Consider the following 21,181-nt stretch of genomic DNA (forward strand, 5'->3'; position numbering starts at 1 on the left):
TCGAGCACAACTAAGCTGCTCTTTGTTGATATCAGAAATGGGCCTGTCATTCATTTTGGCATTGAAGCATAGCCTCCTATCTCAGGGGGCAGGACCAGGACTTTTTTTTCCTCCCCGAAGAGCTGGACAGTTATTACAGGTTGAAAAGCCCTGACCAATTTTTCAAGAGTTTGGCCTTTTCTCTCTCTCTCTCTCTCTCTCTCTCTCTCTCTCTCTCTCTCTCTCTCTCTGAAACTCATGGTGTTTTGCTCTGCTTTCAAGATGCGTTAAGTTCTCCTGCGTTTTGACTGCTTTGGAGCCAGCCAGTATCCTGACATGTACAATTCGAATTATGCAGGTTTCATGAGTAAGTTTAATCTTATTTTTTAGCTAGTTAAAATTCAAGTGTTTTTTAGAAAAACAGGGTTAGGCATTTTATTTCACTACTTTTATTTTAGGTATATTTTAAGCCACCTTTACTTTAAAAAAGCAAGTTTTTACATTAAAATGTTCCTTTTGTCTCTAAGAGCTGCACTTTCAGTTTCTTTTGAAGTGTCGTTTTGTATTAGATAGTATTCATATGTCTTCTGAAAGACAGTTAACTCACCAGTTTTCTTGAGCATCTTTTTAGTTTTACTAAGTATTTTAAATTGAGCTTCCTGGGCTCGATTGCTTATGTCTGACACAGTCTCAAGTTTCCAGTGAATGGTAACAAAGACTGTAGAGTGTTGTGGGTACTGCAGTGAGAGGCATGCTTCTTTAGACCAGGTAAGAGAGATCATTTTGTTTCTTACTGCTGGGTGAGTTTTTACAGCGCTTATTTTATATTCTTTCAACTGCAGCAAAATTACATTGATAAATAGCCAGGAGCATGCTGAATTCAAGACGTCCTTGCTTGTTGCAGACAGGAAAACTAGAGTATGGGGGTTGGGGTTGAGGGGGAGGGGTAGAGTAAGCTTAGTTTACCACTCAGTTACTTATATAAATCAATTAAAATGAGAAAATAATTCCGAAGCTCAGTTTTCTTCATTTAGGAACTAAGGAAGCAGTTGAGGAAATGCATAATTTTAAAGGTACTTCATGGTTATTGCTTGTGAATGCAATTCAAATGATAGTTTTTACTTTCATTTCTTTCCAGTAGTTAATAAAATAAGCTTTGCCCGCAACTATGCACTTTTTTCATTTATGAAAACTTTTAAATTGTCAACAGTAAAATATGCTTCCTCAGGATCCTTGGAATAAACCTGACACTTAAAAAAGCATTTCAGCTTCTATAGCTGTTTCATCCTCCCCCCCCCCCTGCCCCCCCGCCGCCCCAGTACGTTTTTCTTAAAAAGTATTTGTGCTTTGAAAATGTCAGCTGTATTCTAATGAAGCTCGGGCATTGTTTGCACATAAAGGGGCCGGTGCATTCCACAGCTTTATGGTTTATTATGAGGCACAGTGTGAGAGTGTGGGTGGCACCATTTGCTATCTGCCTCTTGGGGTAGTGACTGCCATTATGTTAGCGTTGGATTGGCAAAGAATATATAACATGCAAGATCCTATGTGAATCTGGATACTGTGAAGAAAATCTTAACCCTAAACAATACCAAGTGAACCCGGAATGTGTGACAACTTGATTGAGTTGGTCACTTCAAGAATACTCTTAAAGTCTGCGTTTGAGTTACAATTAATACTCTGCCAGTCACATCTCTTGTTTTTGGATGTATATAACATTCTTTGAACTTTAATAAGGAAATCAATGTTTCTAAGTAAACTATGACATTTTAAGTAGATGCAGTAAAATGTTAAATAATACATTTATTTGGAAAAAAGTTTTAAGCACAACTTAGTGTGGGTGGGGAGGGGGAGTGAAGAGGGAGAGGAGGTCAGGCAGAGAGTCTTTCTTTCAGTTAGGAAAGCTCTGGTGAAGAAAAAAGCAACAGATGTTTCTTCTGTTACAATTGAGGCTGTTTCATTCAAAATTCACAGTAGCTGAAATGGGGAGGGGAGGTCATAAATCTGACTTAATCAGCGAATAAGTAAAACTTAGTTATTTAAATTTATTCTTTTATGTTCAGGATTTGAGAATCAGTATAGGGTAACATATTCTGAGTAACATACCTTTTGAAGAGGCTTCTTAAAATCTTAAACATTTATATGTAATAAATGGAAATGTGAGAAAGTTAATTTTAGTGCATAAAAAATTCATTAAATCATGTTAGGGAAAAATCATTATAAAATATGTAAGGAATACTGAAGTTGCAACAGTTTGTAATTGCACAATAGGTACTAAGGCTCAAAATGAAATTGCAGTATGAAACATCATTTGCGTATAGTGGTATATCATTTTATCTTCAATAAGAAGCATGAAGCTTATTCCAGAAGGTCTTTGAATCTTCTTTGTGGGAGAAATATTTTAAGTTTATTTGAAATGATGCGTTCCAGTTTGCCTCTAAAAAGAAAGACCATAAGCTTAGATTTGGTTGCTAATGGAAAGAGGGGAAGAGGGAACTGTTTATCTGCTCAAAAGAGTGGGAAAGAAGAACTTGGAAGCTGTATGCATGCCATGAGAGCTGTAAAGAAATCTATGTTGAATTTGTGGGATAAATAATAAGTCACATAAAAACCTTTCCTTTTACTAGTAACATGAAGAGAAGTTCTGTGCTCCTGGAAAGTATGCATTTAACACGCATTACAACTTTATGCAGTTTCTTAAAAGTTACCTCTTGTAAAACCAGCGTGCCTGATCTTTCGCTTATTAGGCACTGATTAAAAATTTGACATATGCTACACTGTGAAATTAGTAAAAATATGTACTAGTAATAGCCAAAAAATTATTTGAGCCATTTATGTATGGAGCAAATAGTAAATGGTTTTCTAAATGTTTAATTGGTCTAAGGAGAAGACTGGAAAACATATTAATATTCAAGGAGATTATTAAATTTTTCTCTTGCTCTTAACTAGGACCTGTGGTCTACCCTGAAGATTTTCTTTGCTTTAAATAATAATGACAGAAGTTAGAGATTTTGAAGCTTTTCAGATCATTGTTTTAATTAAGATTGAGATTCTAGCCCTAGCCGGTTTGGCTCAGTAGATAGAGCGTTGGCCTGTGGACTAAAGGGTCCCCGGTTTGATTCCAGTCAAGGACATGTGCCTGGCCTGCAGGCTCGATCCCCAGTGGGGGGTGTGGAGGAGGCAGTTGATCAGTGATTCTCTCTCATCTTTGATGTTTCTATCTCTCTCTCCCTCTCCCTTCCTCTCTGAAATCAATAAAGATATCTTAAAAAAAATTTTTAAATTCTATGCAATATTTTAAAAAAAGACTGAAATTCTAAAATTGATGTAAGTACATTTTGCTTTTTAAAGGAATAGCATTATGTAGCAATTGAGGATTTTTTTCCTTTTTAAGATAAGTAAAACAACTTACTTGGAGTTTAAAGTAGATTTATGAACTATAGATTTGACTAACGTATGAAATATATATATATATTTATAACTTTGATGGAATAGACAGCCCTAAAAAAAAAGTTGGTGCCCCCTCCATGGGGACAGATAACTGTGGCAGCATCATAGATTGTAGTTATCAAAAATGGGTGTCACTTTAAAAAAAATGGGTGTCACTTATGATTATAAATGTGGGCATGAGTTACTTAACAAGGAAAACAGTATCAGCCACAATAATGCAGAAATAGCTGAGACTATTGACCCTTCAAATTAAGAGGAATATACTGCAAGGTTTCTGGAATAAGGTGTACCTATGGTTCTTGCCTTATATATGAACTCTTTAGCACAAAACTGAGGTCTGGGGAATCTGAGCCTTACCTACTTATTCTCCAAGTCAAAATACCGAGAGAGTGACTGATTTAGATATTCTCTCTGCTTTACATATGTGTGTGCAATTAGAAACAATCTCTGGGGAAGATTTGTCTGATACCTGTATTTTTTTGAAAAGAAAACTTTTATTTAGGAGCAGGTAAAATAGTATGTGTACTGTGCTTTAAGTATATATTTAAGTATATTAACTCTATTGTATGAAGGGGTCCAAGAACCTATCATGTAATAGAATTATTTCTTTCTACCAAATTTCAAACAGCCAATTATGAAATGAACTTTTTTGGATCTTGACTCTGAAGCTAGAGATCATCAATAGGGGGGCTTTGTTTTAGGCATTTGCTCACTTGTGTTGCAAAGTTTGATAACTCTTGGCAATTTCTCTGACAAAAATATGAGGAGACTGTTAACTGAGCATTTACTGTGTGCTAGGTAGACCCAGTAGAGGTTTACAAAATCTTTTAATGGATAAAATTTTAATACAAAAGATTTTGTTGACATTGATGTCTAACTTTAAGATTTCTTGCTTCACTTGGCTGGTGTGGCTCATGCACTGAAGGATCACGGGTTGGATTCCTAATCAAGGGCAAATACCTGGGTTTCAGGTTCAGTCCCCTTACCCTGGTTGGTGTCCCTCTTTCCCCCTCTCCCCCTCTCGCTCTCTTCCCTCCCCCCTCCCCCCTTTTTCCCTCTCCCCCCCTCCCCTTCTCTCCCTCCTCTTCCTCTCCCCTCCCTCTCCCTTTCCTTTTCCCCCTCCCCTCCCCTCCCCTCCCCCTTTCCTCCCCTTTCCCTCCCCCTCCCTCCTCCACCCCTTCCTTCCACCCTTTCTAAAAAATATCCTCAGGCAAGAATTAGCAAAACAAAAAAAGTAGTTTCAGTAATAGCTCTCAAGTGGAGCATGTTGAAATAACAATATTGATAACCTGCAATTTTGAATGAGCTACTTAGTATAGTATTATGGAATACAATGATTCCCTTCTTTAATTTGCTAAGGAATGGAAAGAACTGCTTTAAAACTCTTAATTCATAGGTCTTTGGTCTGAGTTTGTGTCTTAAAGTTTTAAATTTATTTTAAGAACAGAACTTTTAAATTTTAGATCTGTCTGCAGTCTTTGGCACCTTTCATAAATATTAGAAAAATATCTCTCTTGACTGTAAATTTAAAATGATTTCTTTGTTAGCACTGTCTGGGGCAGGGTGCCATTTCAGAGGGGTGTGGGCTTCTTCATGAGGATTTCCAATGAAGAGCTCTTGGGTATTCTAATACTCAGAAATTCTGATCCTTGTGGTTGCACCCAGCTGTCTTGATCTGCTCCAACCGTTCAGTGGCTGTTGGTATAAGATAAAACGCTCTGCTTTCCGCTCACTCTCTGTTACTGGGCATGCAAACAGTGTCTGTGTGCCATCTGGTGGGTGTACCGGCTGTGGTGACAGTGTTAAAAGTAGTGGTTGAAAATAGGTTAGACCAGTGGTCGGCAAACTCATTAGTCAACAGAGCCAAATAGCCACAGTACAACGATTGAAATTTCTTTTGAGAGCCAAATTTTTTAAACTTAAACTTTTTCTAACACCACTTCTTCAAAATAGACTCGCCCAGGCCGTGGTATTTTGTGGAAGAGCCACACTCAAGGGGCCAAAGAGCCGCATGTGGCTCGCGAGCCGCAGTTTGCCGACCACGGGGTTAGACATTGCAAAGATAAAACATTTACAAAAAAGAGACTGAAGAAATGAGGGTCACTCAGCCCTCTCTCTTTTTAAAATGAAAATAGAGATAAGTGTAGTAGAAAGAATCTACTTATACTCCATTATTTCCTTCACTTGAATAAAGAGAAAAACTTGAAACAATCTTTCCCAATCTTGTGTGATCATAAGAATCATCTGAGGCATTTGTTAATAATATGCATTCCACCTAGTTTCAGATTCTTTTTTTTTTTTTAAATATATTTTATTGATTTTTCACAGAGAGGAAGGGAGAGGGATAGAGAGTTAGAAACATCGATGAGAGAGAAACATCGACCAGCTGCCTCCTGCACACCTCCCACTGGGGATGTGCCCGCAACCAAGGTAAATGCCCTTGACTGGGATCGAACCCGGGACCCCCCAGTCCGCAGGCCGACGCCCTATCCACTGAGCCAAACCGGTTTTGGCTAGTTTCAGATTCTTTAGGTGTCAAGTGGAATTCAGGAATGTGTGTTTTGAATAAGAGGGTCACTACCCTCTCTAACTCCCCTCACATGTTGCATTTTATAACCAGATACATTTGGGAAGAATTGCTGTGATGAATTGGAATAACCAAGTTTGAGGCCATATGGTAAATGTAGTCAATTATTAATCAGAAGATACATTGTTCCAAAATGGGGAATTCTAATTAAGCAGGTGGAAAAGAAATAACATTCAGAATTAAAAGGTTTCCTTGACTGAGCAAGTTAATAGAATAAGGACAAAATGACATGTTTTAACAAAAGATGAAGAAGTCAGTGAAATAGCAGTAGGACCAAATTTGTAGATGAGACAAATGTTTTTGGATGAACATTTAAAAAATACTGAAAGGGAAAGGTCCCATCAAAGAAACCTAGTGAGAATGGATTGAATGATTTCTAAGATCTTTTAGCTTTGAGGTTTGATGAATTAAATGAAAGCAACTCTAATAGCCCAGATACCAGAGCTTGAATTAAGGAGTTCCTTTAAGAAATGAAGAGGTGCTGTTTAAATCCTGGCTTGTGGGAAGATGGAGGGAGAATTTTTTTTCTCCTTTCAAATGGAAAAATCCAGGGCATTTATGGTTCTGTATAGCAGATAAAGAAGGAGCTTGCTAATCATCTTAAAAGATGTCCTCTAAGTCAAAATGCTTATCAAAGCCAAGAGAATAGATTTGATCCCCCAGGGAAAGTATGTAGAAAAGACTGACATAAAAGATTTAATGACTCATTTAGGAGTATACCCTTAGGGCTGGGGCTATTTCTTGTTATGGCCATTTCAAGAATCCTTTCTTTGGTTCATGGGAAGATTCTGGTTAGGTGCTCCGTTGGAGGAATCCTGAAAGTCCTGCATTCTGACAGCTGCAGAAACAGCCAGGCTCTTGCTTCCATGCCTATGACCTGTAGGAACGTGCATTTCAGATCTTCTGTCCTTTTATAGGATGTTTGCTCTCTATTTTGGAACCAAATACAGAGGGGGATGTTCTAGAGGTCACTTTAACCATTATACTTGGAAGAGGTTATGAACTTTTATCTTCTATTTCTCACTCCTCCCATTTATAGCAATATTGTGGTCACCCCAAGTTAAAAAGTTTGGTAATGGTGATGGCCTTTAGATTTACTCTTAGGAAGTTTGGTGAATATGATTGAGAACAAATGCAATAAAATACAACATAACAACGTTAAAATGTGCAGATCTGTAATGCACATTATAGCTATACTAATAGCTACCTATAAATAGAGTAAAAACTTAAAAATTTGAATATGTTTAATTATAAAAATGAAGGCAGTCAGAGTAACTACAAGGTTACTCTGAGTTACTGGGCATGCAAACAGTGTCTGTGTGCCATCCAGTGGGTGTACCGGCTGTGGTAACAGTGCTAAAAGTAGTGGTTGAAAATAGGTTAGACATTGCAAAGATAAAACATTTACAAAATGTTTAATCCTGACCTGCACATTATACATGGATATGCTATTTTACTTACAGGTTTGGTATTTCTAGTTAGATATGTTACCTTTTTACATTAAGCATGAGTTATTAATACATGTTTCATTTATAAGATAATGCTGTTGATCTATGGGGCCTGAGTATTTTCTAAATAAAGATGATTGCCATCCCCTGAGCCATCATGTTATTTCTCCCTAGTCCACTGTCTCAGTGACATATACTGCTTTCTAGGTGGCTGGCTGAAGGTTGTGGGATCTTTTCTCCCTGCAAAGTGAATTGGCCTATTCCAGAACCAGTCTGTGACTTGATCTATTTGAAGTGAATCAATAGTCCTTTACAACAGGTATTCATAAGTGGTTAAAAGGAAATGTTCATCTAGTGGAAATGTTAATCACTAGTGAATAAAGCATGTGATGCTGTCACATAAACAGCAGATCAGTGGAGCAGAATAAAAAGGTAATAAATGATCAAGGTTGCATTTCGTATCACATTGTGGAGTGGGGGAGTAGATTATTTATTAAAAGTAAGTAGCCATCTGGAAAAAAGAAAATCGGAACTTGCACTTCTCACATCAAATAATTTCAGATGGATCAAGCATGTAAAACTTTAAATGAAGGCATTTAAATATTACAAGAAAACATAGGGGAATATTTTATACCATCTTAGCATATAACTAATGAGAATTAATTTTAAAAACAGCATTTCCAACTGGAAATACCAAACCTGGAGGCAAGTAAAATATGCATAGCATGTTCATGTACAATGTACACCTCTAGGGTATAGAGGAATGATAAATTTTGTAGTTACTCTGACTTCCTTTATTTTTATGTTTAAATATAGACCTCTTTATGTATGATATAAAAGTCATAAAAGGAACGAGCTATAAAATTGACTGCATTTTTTTTTTAATATTTTATTGATATTTTACAAAGAGGAAGGGAGAGGGATAGAGAGCCAGAAACATCGATCAGCTGCCTCCTGCACAGCCCCCACCGGGGATGTGCCCGCAACCAAGGCACACACCCTTGACCGGAATCGAACCCGGGACCCTTCAGTCCGCAGGCCGACGCTCCATCCACTGAGCCAAACCGGTTTCGGCTGACTGCATTTTTTAAATGTGCAAAGAAAATCATATATAAAAAAGCAAAAGACAAAAGATCAAATTGGTAAAAATAATTGCAGCATGTATAATAAAGAATATACTTATTCCTTCAATATATAAAGAGGGTCTATCAATTAAAAAATCACTAACAGCCAATAGAAAGATGGGCATAATTCTCAGAAAGGAAAATTTAGATGACTTTTAAACAAGTCAGCCTTATTCATAATAATAAAACCAAAATAGAATAAAATAGTATCTACTATTTTTAACCTAAAAATTGACAGAAGTAAAGTTTGATAACACAGAGTTGGGAGCCAGCAGTCCTGGATTGTGAGAGGGATCCCAGATTGGAGAGGGTGCAGGCTGGGCTGAGGGACACCCACCACCACCCCCCCCCCCCCCCCCCGTGCATGAATTTCATGCACTGGGCCTCTAGTAATTTTATAAGCAAGTAAATATAAATATGTTAATAAGAGATAAGTACAGGCCTACCTCGTTTTATTGTGCTTTGCTTTATTGTGCTTCACAGATGTTGCATTTTTTTACAAATTGAAGGCAAGACCCTCTACCAGCAGAAAGCTTACGACTCACTTTATTATGATACTCACTCTATTGCGGTGATTTGGAATGAACCCTCAATATCTCTGAGGTATGCCTGTACTCTGGTGAAAAAATCATAGTAAATTAAGAAGTGCTGATATAGGCTGGTCAGAAATCTCTGAAGCAGTGATGACTGAGCAGAGCCATGAAGGAAGCTGGAGAATACGGCACAGCATGGCACACGTAGAGATATCTGGGGGAAGAAAGTTGCAGGCAGAGGAAACTAAGAATAGAGGTCATGAACCATAAATTTGGTAGGCATGTCTTGAGGAATAGCCAAGAACTCTGTGAATGTAGTGGAGTGAAGTAGGGAGATGGACGGGTGATGAGGTCAGAAATGAGTGGTACAGGTAGCATAGGGCTCGGCTCTATAAAGCTGTGACAGTTTACACTGACAGGTGCAAGGCCAGCGGGAATGTTTTGAAGATAGTTGCTCCACATAGCAGAATTACTCTGACTGCTGGGTGGGGGTAGGACAGTGTTCATCACTAGAATAATGTGTGAGCTGCTTATGTAACTTAACATTTTCTGGTAGCCACATTTAAAAAGGTAAAAAGAAACAGGTAAACTTCACTTTAATGATAGATTTTATTTAACCCAATATATCTGAAATACTCAATTCAGCATGTAATCAACATAAGCAAATTATCAATGAGATATTATACATGTTTGGGATACTTAGCCTTCAAAATCTTATGAGTATCTTACACTTAGATCTCAATTTAGATGTTAAATTTTCTCAACAGTTAAGGTGAAATGTAGTACTTTCAAATGGGAAAATATTTTATACTGCTTTAGTTTTTGTTTAATTAAAATTGAATAAATTTAAAATTTCAAGTTCTCAGTCACACTAGGCACATTTCAAGTGCTTAATAGCCACATGTGTCTAGTGACTACTATGTAGGACAGCATTAGAATAGAGTTGGGGGCAGAGGTGGGAATGCAGAAGCAGGTTGATGAATCAGTAATAGTGACTTGGACCAGAGTGATAGCAGTGGAGTGGGTGAGAAGAGGTTGTATTCAAGATAAATTTTAAAGATAGAGCCGACGGAACTTATTATTGGAGTGGATGTAGGATATAAAAGAAAGGGAGAAGTCAACAGTGATCTTGGAGGAATAGAGTTGGCATTTACTGAGATAAAGAGAGATGGGAGAAGGAGGCTTCGGGAGGGATGGGGAGCAGTCAGGAGTTAGATTTGGGGTGTTAAGTTTGAGATACTTACTAAACATAAAAATGGAGATACAAGCAATGATAGCTGGATATGTAAATCTGAAGTTTAGGAGAGAGGTTTAATCTGAAGAAATATATGTGAGAGACATCAGATCACCTAGGGAGGAAGAATTGACGGAGAAGAGTTGGAGGACCAAACCAAGGGGCTTCCGAATGTGTTTAGAGGAGAAGCCAGCAATCAAAACTAAGAAGAAGCTGGTGAGTTAGAAGAATCAATAGAGAATGGTGGTTTGGATGCCAAATGAAGAGTCTCTCAAAGAAAGGTATGAATTTTTTTTAAGCATCAAATAGTTGGAAGGAACTTGAAAGCTGAGAGTTGACCATTGGATTTAACAACATGAAGATGATCTCAACAAGAACTATTTTAGTGAAGTTGTTGGGAAGAAGTGGGAGTGGGTTAAAAAAAAAACAGTGGAGAAATGGAGATTGCAAATGTTGATGGGTTTTGTGAATTTTGCTGTAGAGTGCAAAAGAAATGAGTTGGGAGGCAGAGAGTTATGCATTATTTGCTTTTTTAGATGAAAGAAATAAGGTGTTTCTGTGTGGATGAGAATGATCTAGCAGAGAGGGAAAGATGGTGATGATTCAGGAGACTTAAGAGAGACAATACCTGGAAGGATGTCATTTAGACCATTACATGAACTACCTGTTTAAAAAATAGCCCCAATTGAAATAACAGAAGAGGAGAAACAAAAGGGTTGTATTATCTGTAATTAGTCTCTTACTAATAAATATAAAATTGTGTAGGTCACTTTTCCCCATCATTTTTTTTTTAATATATTTTATTGATATTTTACAGAGAGGAAGGGAGAGGGATAGAGAGCTAGAAACATCGATGAGAGAGAAACACCGATCAGCTGCCTCCTGCACACCTCCCACTGGGGATGTGCCCGCAACCCAGGTACATGCCCTTGACCGGAATCGAACCCGGGACCCTTCAGTCCGCAGGCCGACGCTCTATCCACTGAGCCAAACCGGTTTCGGCACTTTTCCCCATCATTTTTTTTTATTAAGGTACTAGAGGGCCCAGTGCACGAATTCATGCATGGGTGGGGTCAAGCCACCTGCCCCAATGGGGGCCAATTGGGGTTGGGCCGGCAGGGGGGAGGGGATGCAGGAGGTTGGCCGGCCAGCCCCGTCCCCGGTTGGGGTGGGAGGGGCCAATTGGGGGCCAGGCCAGGTGGGGGGTGGGGCCCTGCAGATGGTTGGGCGGGGCCGATCAGGGCCCTGCTTGGATTGGTTGGCCACTACAGTGCACATCATAGCGACCGGTCGTTCTGTCGTTCCAGTCACTTGGCTTTTATATATATCGATAATTTACATGTAGTAGAATTACATTTGATAAACAAATACACCACCACATCTAGGTCATATTAAAACTTCTATTTAAGACTGTAGGCTAGCTTGTCCTATGAGGTTGGACCCTGTACATATGTGATATACAACTATTTCTGCTTTGACATATTTGTAAACCCATAAAATAGGCATATTCTTTTCTACAGTAAGTTACTAATTTGGTTCTACCAGGAGGTTGTGATACAGGCTTGGGTTAGGAAGGTTTCTCCAAAAGCTAATTCAGACAAGAAAATGTTTTTTTCCAGAAAGTCAGTGCTGGGAAAAAATAATTTACACTGGCATCATGTAGACAAACCACAATTATTTGACTGTTTTTTTTTTGTTGTTTTTGTTTTTCATTTTAATTGGACATATTGAAGGTGTCTAACTGGAACTGGAAGAATGGTGAGTGAAAGAAATCACTGCTGTCTAGACAATTCTAATGGAAAACAGAAAGATTCCTTTTACTCAAGAAATTGAAATAAATTTTGAGTCAAAATTTTGTGCCTGTGCCAAGATTTGGCATAAGGTTTTACCTCTTTTTCCTAGCCATTTCCCAAAGTGATTGATCTCATTTAGTTAATTCAGGGAATTGCCAGAACCAAAACCCAGGCAGGTCTTTAAGTTTTTGTTTTTAATAAGTGCATCAAGTGCCAGGAATTGGCTTCTGGACAGTATTGTGTCCCTGTTGCCAAGAAGCTGGGAATTATGGCCAAGCCATTATGCAGAAATGTTTAGATGTGGTTTGGTTTTACTTCTCTTAACCTGACAGGTATTTCAGGGGACTGAATGTTTGTAACCTGTGTAAATATGTCCTTTTGACCTATTTATTATTTTGACATAGTTTATTCAGTGAAAGTAAATTGTGTAAATACGTGCATGGCTTTTATTTTTGAATATTAAATATTACAACTATTGAAATCCCAGTGGAGCCCCTTTAATTGCTCCTAAAACAGATTTTATTTTTACCGATAAAAATATAATGCAGCCTGACCTGTGTGGTTCAGTGGTTGAGTGTTGACCAATGAACCAGGCTGTCACTGTTCTATTCCCTGTCCAGGCACATCTCTGCCAACTCAGGGCATTATCTACCTACTTAATCTTCGTCAATCTGGTAGATGAAAATTTTTCTCTTTTTTTAAGTTTTAATTTTTTATTATTAAAATCAAGCATTTTTTATATGATCATTGACATTCCTATTTCTTCATGTATTTAGCTTATTTTTATATTAGGGTATTGTCTTATTGTTATTGATTTATAAGTGGGAAGTTAAATAAAAATTCTTAAGGATAGTAATCCAATGACCTATGTGTTGTAGATTTGTTTACCAACTTTGAGATCTCTTTTAGGTATATTTGGTTTGTTGTTACTTAGAAAATACTTATTTTTAGGTAGTCAAATCTGTCAGTCTCTTTTCACAAAGTTTTAATATGACCTAGATGTTGTGGTGTATGTGTTTATCAAATGTAATTCTACTACATGCAAATTATCGATATATATAAAAGCCAAGCGACTGGAACAATGGAATGACCGGTCGCTATGACGCGCACTGTAGCGGCCAACCAATCCAATAAAGATTTCTAAATTCTGTAACATGCTTGGAAGGGCCTTCCTTATCCCTAAATTATTAAAAAATATATAGTTTCACTTATTCTAATACTTCTATGGCTTTAATTTTCTTTTTCCTTTTTTTTTACAGTTTTAATTTTCTTTTTTCTTTTTTTTTTTTTTTTTAAATATATTTTATTGATATTTCACAGAGAGGAAGGGAGAGGGACAGAGAGCCAGAAACATCGATGAGAGAGAAACATCGATCAGCTGCCTCCTGCACACCTCCCACTGAGGATGTGCCCGCAACCAAGGTACATGCCCCTGACCGGAATCGAACCCGGGACCTTTCAGTCCGCAGGCCGATGCTCTATCCACTGAGCCAAACCGGTTTCGGCAACAGTTTTAATTTTCATACTTAAATATTTTATCTTCCTGGAATTTTTTTTTTTGTGCAAGATGAGAAATTGAAATGTAAGCTTTTGTTTAGTCAGATGGACAATTTTTTGTTTCAACAGTGTTTCTAAAGTATTCCATCCTTTCCTCATTGGTTTGAAATGCTACCTTTACCATATATAGAATTTTCATATAGAGATGAAGTACTTTCTGGACTTTAATTTCTATTTTGTGAATCTATTTATCTGCTTCTTAGCCAGTGTCACATTCTTTCAGTCACTTTAGCGAAGTAATAATTTTGAAATCTGGTAGGCTAAAATTCCCTTCTTCCTCATTATTCCTTTTTTTCAATATTCTTGGCTGTTCTCTGCCTTTACTCTTCTACTTTAGAATCACTTTTGTTAAGTTTCCTCTAAATTCTTTTGGTATCAATTGACATGATATTTCTCTTTTTGTTTTTGACCAATGTTTTTTATATTCGTTGTGGGTTTTTTTTAGTGTTAGGGTTAAAATTGGGGTCAAGCGGTTCCTAACCTTAATTATCTTTTTTTGTTGCTTTACGGTTTTTTGCAAGTTTTTTGCTTTTGCTCCTAACAGTGTATCAGAGATGACCTCATCTTAAACATTCAGCAGCATTAAGATCATTTTTAAAATCTATCTGAGCCCTAGCTGGTTTGGCTCAGTGGATAGAGCATCGACCTGCGGACTAAAGGGTCCCAGGTTCAATTCCGGTCAGGGCACATGCCTGGGTTGTGGGCTCCGTCCCCAGTAGGGGGCATGCAGGAGGCGGCCAGTCAGTGATTCTCTCTCATCATTGGTGTCTCTCTCTCCCCCTCTCCTTTCCTCTCTAAAATCAATAAAATATATTTTTAAAAAATCCATCCGAGAGCCTAACTTTTCCAGGCTGTTCTTCTTCACATGGATCTGTGGTGTGTTCTTTTGCCTGGGGCTGAGCTTATGGCATGTATGTATCAGTTACATAGCTCTTCCTCCCCTAGAATCATAGATTATTCTCCAGTTTGGCAGATTCTTAAACTATTGAATAACCATATTTAGAGAGTTTTTATAATAATCTTTAGCAATTAATATGATGTTATTTTTTAAAATATTTTTTTATTGATTTCAGAGAGGAAGGGAGAGTGAGAGAGAGAAACATCAATGATAGAGTCATTGATCATCTGCCTCCTGTATGGGACCCACTGAGGATCAAGCCCACAACTCGGGCATGTGCCCTGACCAAGAATTGGACCATGACTTTCTGATTCATAGGCTGATGCTCAACATATAAGCCACGCCGGTGGGGCAGGACTGGGTATTTAAATTTACTTCAAACTTAGTGTAAGCTATGATACCTGTTAAAAAGTAAGAAAAGATACAATGTAGGTTACATTACAGGAAGTATGGCATCCAGATTAGAAAAGGTAATAGCTCCAATCTATGCTAATCAGTTTTAATAGACTCATACAGTGATTTTGTACCAGGGACTAAACCAGATGCTAGGGTACGAAGCTGAGAGACATAGCCCACTTATAGTAGAACTATAGGTAAATGATAATAGGCTCTATGAAAAGCCAGAAGAAGGGGATCCAGGCCCTAGACCACAGAGGCTGGGACAGCATTTAAGGAGGAGGTGCCACAGGCTGGAGAGATGGGGCCTCACCAGCTATGAGACCTTGTACAAATCATTTAACCTCACTCTGTCTCATTGTCTTCATGTTTAAAAGGAAGTCAGGAAAAAAACAAAACAGTAGCAATGTATTTCACACGGTTGTCCTAAGCATTAATGCGGTGATGTATATATATGGGAAGCCTCTAGAGTGGACTCTGGCACACAGTAGTAACTCAGGAAATGGTATGAAATCCCATTTTGAAGTGTTAGAGGTAGTTGTTCCATCAGAGACAGACTTCCCAGCTGAAGCAATGGTGTACACCAAAGCCGGGGGAATTAAGCTGGCCTTTTGGGGACTGCAGAGTATTTCATGATTGGAGTGTGGGGTGCTTGAGGGGAGTCGCTAAAATAAAACTGGGAAGGGAGGCTTCTGTTTGGAGACCAGGAGCTTTGTGCTGTGTTGATGAATCTGAGAGGCATTTAGGAAGTGTCCTGGGGTCTTTGAAGGTCTGAAGTTGAAGGGGGGTGTCCAGACCAGTTTCACCACTTGATAGACTGGTTTGTTGTAGATGTGTGGAGCGGGAGGGGAGCTGTTTGAAGTAGGCTATGGGTTAGAGCTGGTGCTCAGCCCTGGCTGCACTGGGAACCACCTGGAGAACTTTAAGGGGTCTGGTGGCCAAGTTGCCTCTATATCCGTTATATCAGCATTGGACCCAGGCATTGCTTCCCAGACAGTTCCACTGCACAGCCACAGTTGTGAGCCATGGTAACTGCATTCAAACCAGATTTGATAAAGTTCCCAATTAAAGAAGTGCCCACTAATTAAAGGATCCAGGGTAGAATGATAAGTCAGATATGGTGGCCAGTTGATTGAGGAAGGGGTTGATTATTTCTGGAGTGGGTCTCTGGGTGGATGTTGATCAATGCTCAGTTGTATACCAAGACTGAGAATGTGAAAGAGAAGCAGATTTGGGTCTGAGGCTTTATTGAGTGAGCATGAGAAAGATAATGTGATTTTAAAATGTGGATATCGAGGGAAAATAATACCCAACAAATGGGCAGAGAGGGAAACTGAAGGGGAGGAGCCAACGGTATAGTTGAAAACTCAGGGGAAAGAGAGTACATAATTGATGACTAAGATGCTTGAGGAGACTGGAAGTGTAGAGCAGTCATGAAGGAAGTAATTTATATGAGAATTTCCGTTCAGAGAGACATAAGTAAAAGTATGTGAGGGGCCGAAACCGGTTTTGCTCAGTGGATAGAGCGTCGGCCTGAGGACTGAAGGGTCCCGGGTTCGATTCCGGTCAAGGGCATGTACCTTGGTTGCGGGCACATCCCCAGTGGGAGGTGTGCAGGAGGCAGCTGGTCGATGTTTCTAGCTCTCTATCCCTCTCCCTTCCTCTCTGTAAAATATCAATAAAATATATTTAAAAAAAAAAAAAAGGATGTGAGGGTGCAGATAGGTCACAGGTTGAGGAAGAAGGGCTGTCAGTCTAATGGTCTGTTATCCTTACTGTAGGGGACATGAGTATCTGCTGAGAATCAGAAGGTGAAAGAAGGGGATTAAGGAGTATGATCGAGCTTAGCGAGCTGAGGAAGGGGCTAATGAGGAAGAAAGTGTCTTTGTAGTCCTGCTCTTAAATGTTTATTTTCCCCCAGAGTTTCAGGATTGACTCTCCTTTACATACATACTTGCTGGGTGATCTTGTTCGTTACATCATATTACACTGCTACCTTTTAGGAGAAACATTGATAAACTGAAGTTTGGAGCAGTTAAGTAGTTGATATGGTATTTCAGAAGATTATTGGTTGGCTTGGACAGGGGGCGATGCTTTGATACCATAACTTAAAATTTAAAGTGTTGAAATCACTTGAAAATCCCACAATTTCCAACATTCTTAACCATCATATTTTTTTCTCTATTGTAATGAAACCTCAAAAAGTACCAACTCGATATTTTGAAAATATGTTAACTTTTAGTATAAATATCTTATATTTATATTGTAAAGAAATTCTAATATGCTTTCTACTTTTTTTTTTTGCTTTCTACTTTTTTTTGTTTTATGTCTAATAAAGATCTAACTGAATTTCTCAACTCTGATATAAACTACTAGAGGCCCGGTGCGTGAAATTCCTGCACTCGGTGGGATCCCTCAGCCCAGCCTGCACCCTCTCACAGTCCGGGAGCCCTCGGGGGATGTCTGACTGGGGGATGTCTGACTGATGGCTTAAGCCTGCTAAGCCATCAGTCGGACATCCTTAGTGCTGCCGCGGAGGCGGGAGAGGCTCCTGCCACCATCGCTTCACTCGCTGGCCTTGAGCCCAGCTTCTGGCTGAGCGGCACTTCCCCTGTGGAAGCGCACTGATCACCAGGGGGCAGCTCCTGCGTTTGGTGTGCCCCTTGGTGGTCAGTGCGCGTCATAGCAACCAGTCATTCTGACGTTCGGTCCATTTGCATATTATCCTTTTATTATATAGGATGCTTTGCATTATGTATTCTCTAAATATTTTTTCCTCCATAAAACCAACTAAACATCTAGTAGTTAATTGTCAGACTGAACTGTTAATTTTACAGATTTCCTATTCAGCAGAACTAATTGTATTCACTACAACAAAGCAATTGTTGATATGGCTTTTCAGTAAGCCTTCTTGTTTATAATTTAAATTATAAAGTACTTGGTCAAAACTGGTATTAGGACCATGGGGTTAGAAGGTGGCCTTGATATTGCAGAACATTAACCCAGTGTTTTGATATTATTTCAGGTAACATTTCATTGGTTGCTTTTCCAGTTTCCAGCACCAACTCACCAACAAAGATTTTACCAAAAACCCTAGGACCAATAAATGTGAATGTTGGACCCCAAATGGTAAGAAAACCATCAAATCTTAGAATTTGAAAATTTACTAAATATGGATGGTCACATATTCTAGTTAATTTCTCATCTCAGTCAAGTTTTATTTTTATCTGAATGTAACTGATTAAATCTTGAGAAAAAGAAAGGCACTCTTCAGTGTTTAATTTTTTTTTTTTTTTTTTACATTTTATTGATTTTTTACAGAGAGGAAGGGAGAGGGATAGAGAGTTAGAAACATCGATGAGAGAGAAACATCATTCAGCTGCCTCTTGCACACCCCCCACTGGGGATGTGCCCGCAACCAAGGTACATGCCCTTGACCGGAATCGAACCCGGGACCCTTCAGTCCACAGGCCAACGCCCTATCCACTGAGCCAAACCGGCCAGGGCAGTGTTTAATTTTCATACATTTGTGGGTTCTGGATGTGTAATTAGGTTTGCTCTTTATGTGAGGCTTTTCTTCTCATTGTTTGGTTAAATTGATTTAAAATCTGTTATGTTTTATGTTCTCTTCAGATTATTTCTTATAAAATAATCTTTACCACCCTAAACTATGCACTCATATAAATTGAACATGACCCATTAGTTAATCTCTATCTGGAGCTATTAATTTGAAATCTTTGATTAAAGGACATTTGGGGGAAAACAACATGCCAATTCATTTACATTTTTAACAGAAATAATGAATGAAAAATATTTAACTTTCTCTGTAAGTAGTTCATTAATTATGTTAGAGCTTGAAGTAGATAGCACTTTTAAAAAGCCTTATTTATAAACAAAGTCTCATGCAACTACTCTAAAAACTATACCAAATTTGCCCTGGCTGGCGTGGCTCAGTTGGTTCGGTGTCGTTCCAGGCACCAAAAGGTCACCAGTTTGATTCCTGATCAGGGCACAAGCCCAGGTTGTGGGCTCAATCCCCAGCAGGGGGACATGCAGGAGGCAGCCAATCGATGTTTCTCTCTTTCTCCCTCTCCCTTTCTCTTTCTCTAAAATCAATAAAAACATATTTTAAAAACTCATGCCTAATTTAAATGGCTTCACGCACCATTAGCAAAAGTGCATAAACATTTGAATAATAACTCTTCATTGTCAGTGCTTACATGTTCTCCTCTATAGAGCAACAAAGATAAAATTTGCCCATAGTATATACAGCCCTGTGGAGAATGTTAAACACAAAATCATTTCGACAAAAATACCTTTTAACATACTTAATGGCTCCAGAAAGTCTTTACAGTTTTTAAGACATTCTAGACATGACATTTTTCCTGATTGCTTGAGGACTGTTAATTATCTACAGAATCCAAGCCAAAGATCTTACACAATTTACTATAACTATGTGAAGAATGTGATCTAGCTCCAAACTTCATAGAGACTTGAGCTCAGGTAAGTGTTCCCATTTCAAGGCAGTTCAGGGTATATTTTCCAACATTTGCTCAGCATTTGCCCCTCACCAGCCACTACAGTAGGTACAAGTGAGATAAGACACCTGCCTGTAAAGTCTGTATTTTGAAATGTGATAATATAAGCACCAAGATTAAACAAACATACCAGAACTCTTATGTGTTTGCCAAAAGTCAGTGGCACGTTGTTTTCCCCTTACAGTACTCCTCTGGTTTTGAGATACTATTTTCTATTAGTATTTTAGTGTGCTGCTATGGCGCAAGTTCAGGTTTCTCTTTTGGAGACATGTAATTTCTCTTTCCATTGTTAGTTTTTACTAATGTACATGAAAGTCTTTACACACTCCAGTTCTGACAGTAAGTAATCAGGTTACTGTAATCAGGTATACATACTACTTAACCAGTTACTGCAGAATCAGCAAAAAAAGGTCAGAAGGAGAGGAGATCTGGGGCTCTCCTTTAAACCAGGCCAACCCAAGGCCTTTTATTGTCTCCCTAATTCTCGGGTGCTTTTTGCAGTTCTTGGGACTTGGACCGGAATCACAGTAACTGTTTTATTTTGGGATACTTGCCCTTTTCCTAAAGGTTTCTGCTTATATATATAAGATACTCTCATGGTTATCTTTATTTTCATTTGATTAAAACTGCATGATTCTTATATTGAAAACTAAAATTTTGTTAAATAATGGAATCCTTGTCCTGGCCTGTTTGGCTCAGTGGATAGAGTGTCAACCTGCAGACTGAAGGTTCAATTAGCAAGTTCAATTCTGTTCAAGGGCACGTACTTTTTTTGTAGGCTCCATCCCCAGCCCAGGTTGGGGGGCGTGCATGAGGCAACAAATTGATGAGTCTCTCACATAGATGTTTCTCTCTCTCTGTCTCTCCCCCTCCCTTCCACTCTCTAAAAGTCAATGGAAAAATATCCTCGGGTGAGGATTAACAACAACAAAATGGAATTGTTTAACATTTTGTAATTATATAGTTTTTTCTCCTTCAAAATACATTTTCCCTTGGCCTTTCTTAACTGTAGATGGCAGTAGAACATAAGATATATTGATTGAAGGTGGAAAATCTCTAGAATGAGGTTCAATCGCTGTATGATTTTCATTGGGTAACTGTAATCTATTGTCAAAAGAAACCACGATTACATTTAAATTAATGTTGTCTCTGGTTTTGGGGGGGTGAAATTTAAATATTCATTTTCCTTATCAGATCAACAGAATAGTAGAAGTAGTTATCTCTAATTATCTTTCATTTTAATTTGGGATTTCAAAATTAAGTTTCAGTTTTATAAAGTGTGTTTGACTCATCACCTACATAGTTTTCCTGTTTAATGGTTAATCAGTTCTGTTGACTTTCCTTTGGTTTTCTTGCTTTTTTATTTATTTATTTCTTTATTGATTTCAGAGAGGAAGGGAGAAGGAGAGAGAGATAGAAACATCAATGATGAGAATCACTGATCGGCTGCCTCCTGCATGCCCCCTACTGGGGATCGAGCCAGCAACCCAGACATGTGCCCTTGGCCGGAATCGAACCTGGGACCCTTCAGTCTACAGGCTGATGCTCTAGCCACTGAGCCAAGCCGGCTAGGGCTGGTTTTGTTTCTTAAGACTCACTGTCCTAGTTTAAGAACTCATTGCATTTCACATGAACTTCTAACTT

The 21,181-nt window shown here is 38.5% G+C and overlaps 1 protein-coding gene across 27 annotated transcripts in view; it reads left to right on the top strand.

Moving 5' to 3' along the window:
- TFDP2 (transcription factor Dp-2) overlaps window positions 1–21,181 on the top strand; it is a gene marked incomplete at its 5' end in the record, with an annotated part of 147,901 nt that overhangs the window by 91,237 nt on the left and 35,483 nt on the right. For 6 of the 27 annotated variants that reach the window (XM_080674119.1, XM_080674130.1, XM_080674141.1 and 3 more), the window contains one exon: window positions 18,025–18,128. In XM_080674119.1, the coding sequence (XP_080530245.1) occupies window positions 18,025–18,128 (104 nt within the window). Of the gene's footprint in view, window positions 1–261; window positions 347–650; window positions 748–9,071; window positions 9,192–10,418; window positions 10,637–12,088; window positions 12,114–18,024; window positions 18,129–21,181 lie in introns of those variants that run through there. The other 21 variants (XM_080674125.1, XM_080674132.1, XM_080674128.1 and 18 more) reach the window with 11 other exon arrangements.

This window comes from Plecotus auritus (genome assembly GCF_963455305.1).
Source record: "Plecotus auritus genome assembly, chromosome: 6".
Taxonomy (NCBI): Eukaryota; Metazoa; Chordata; class Mammalia; order Chiroptera; family Vespertilionidae; genus Plecotus; species Plecotus auritus.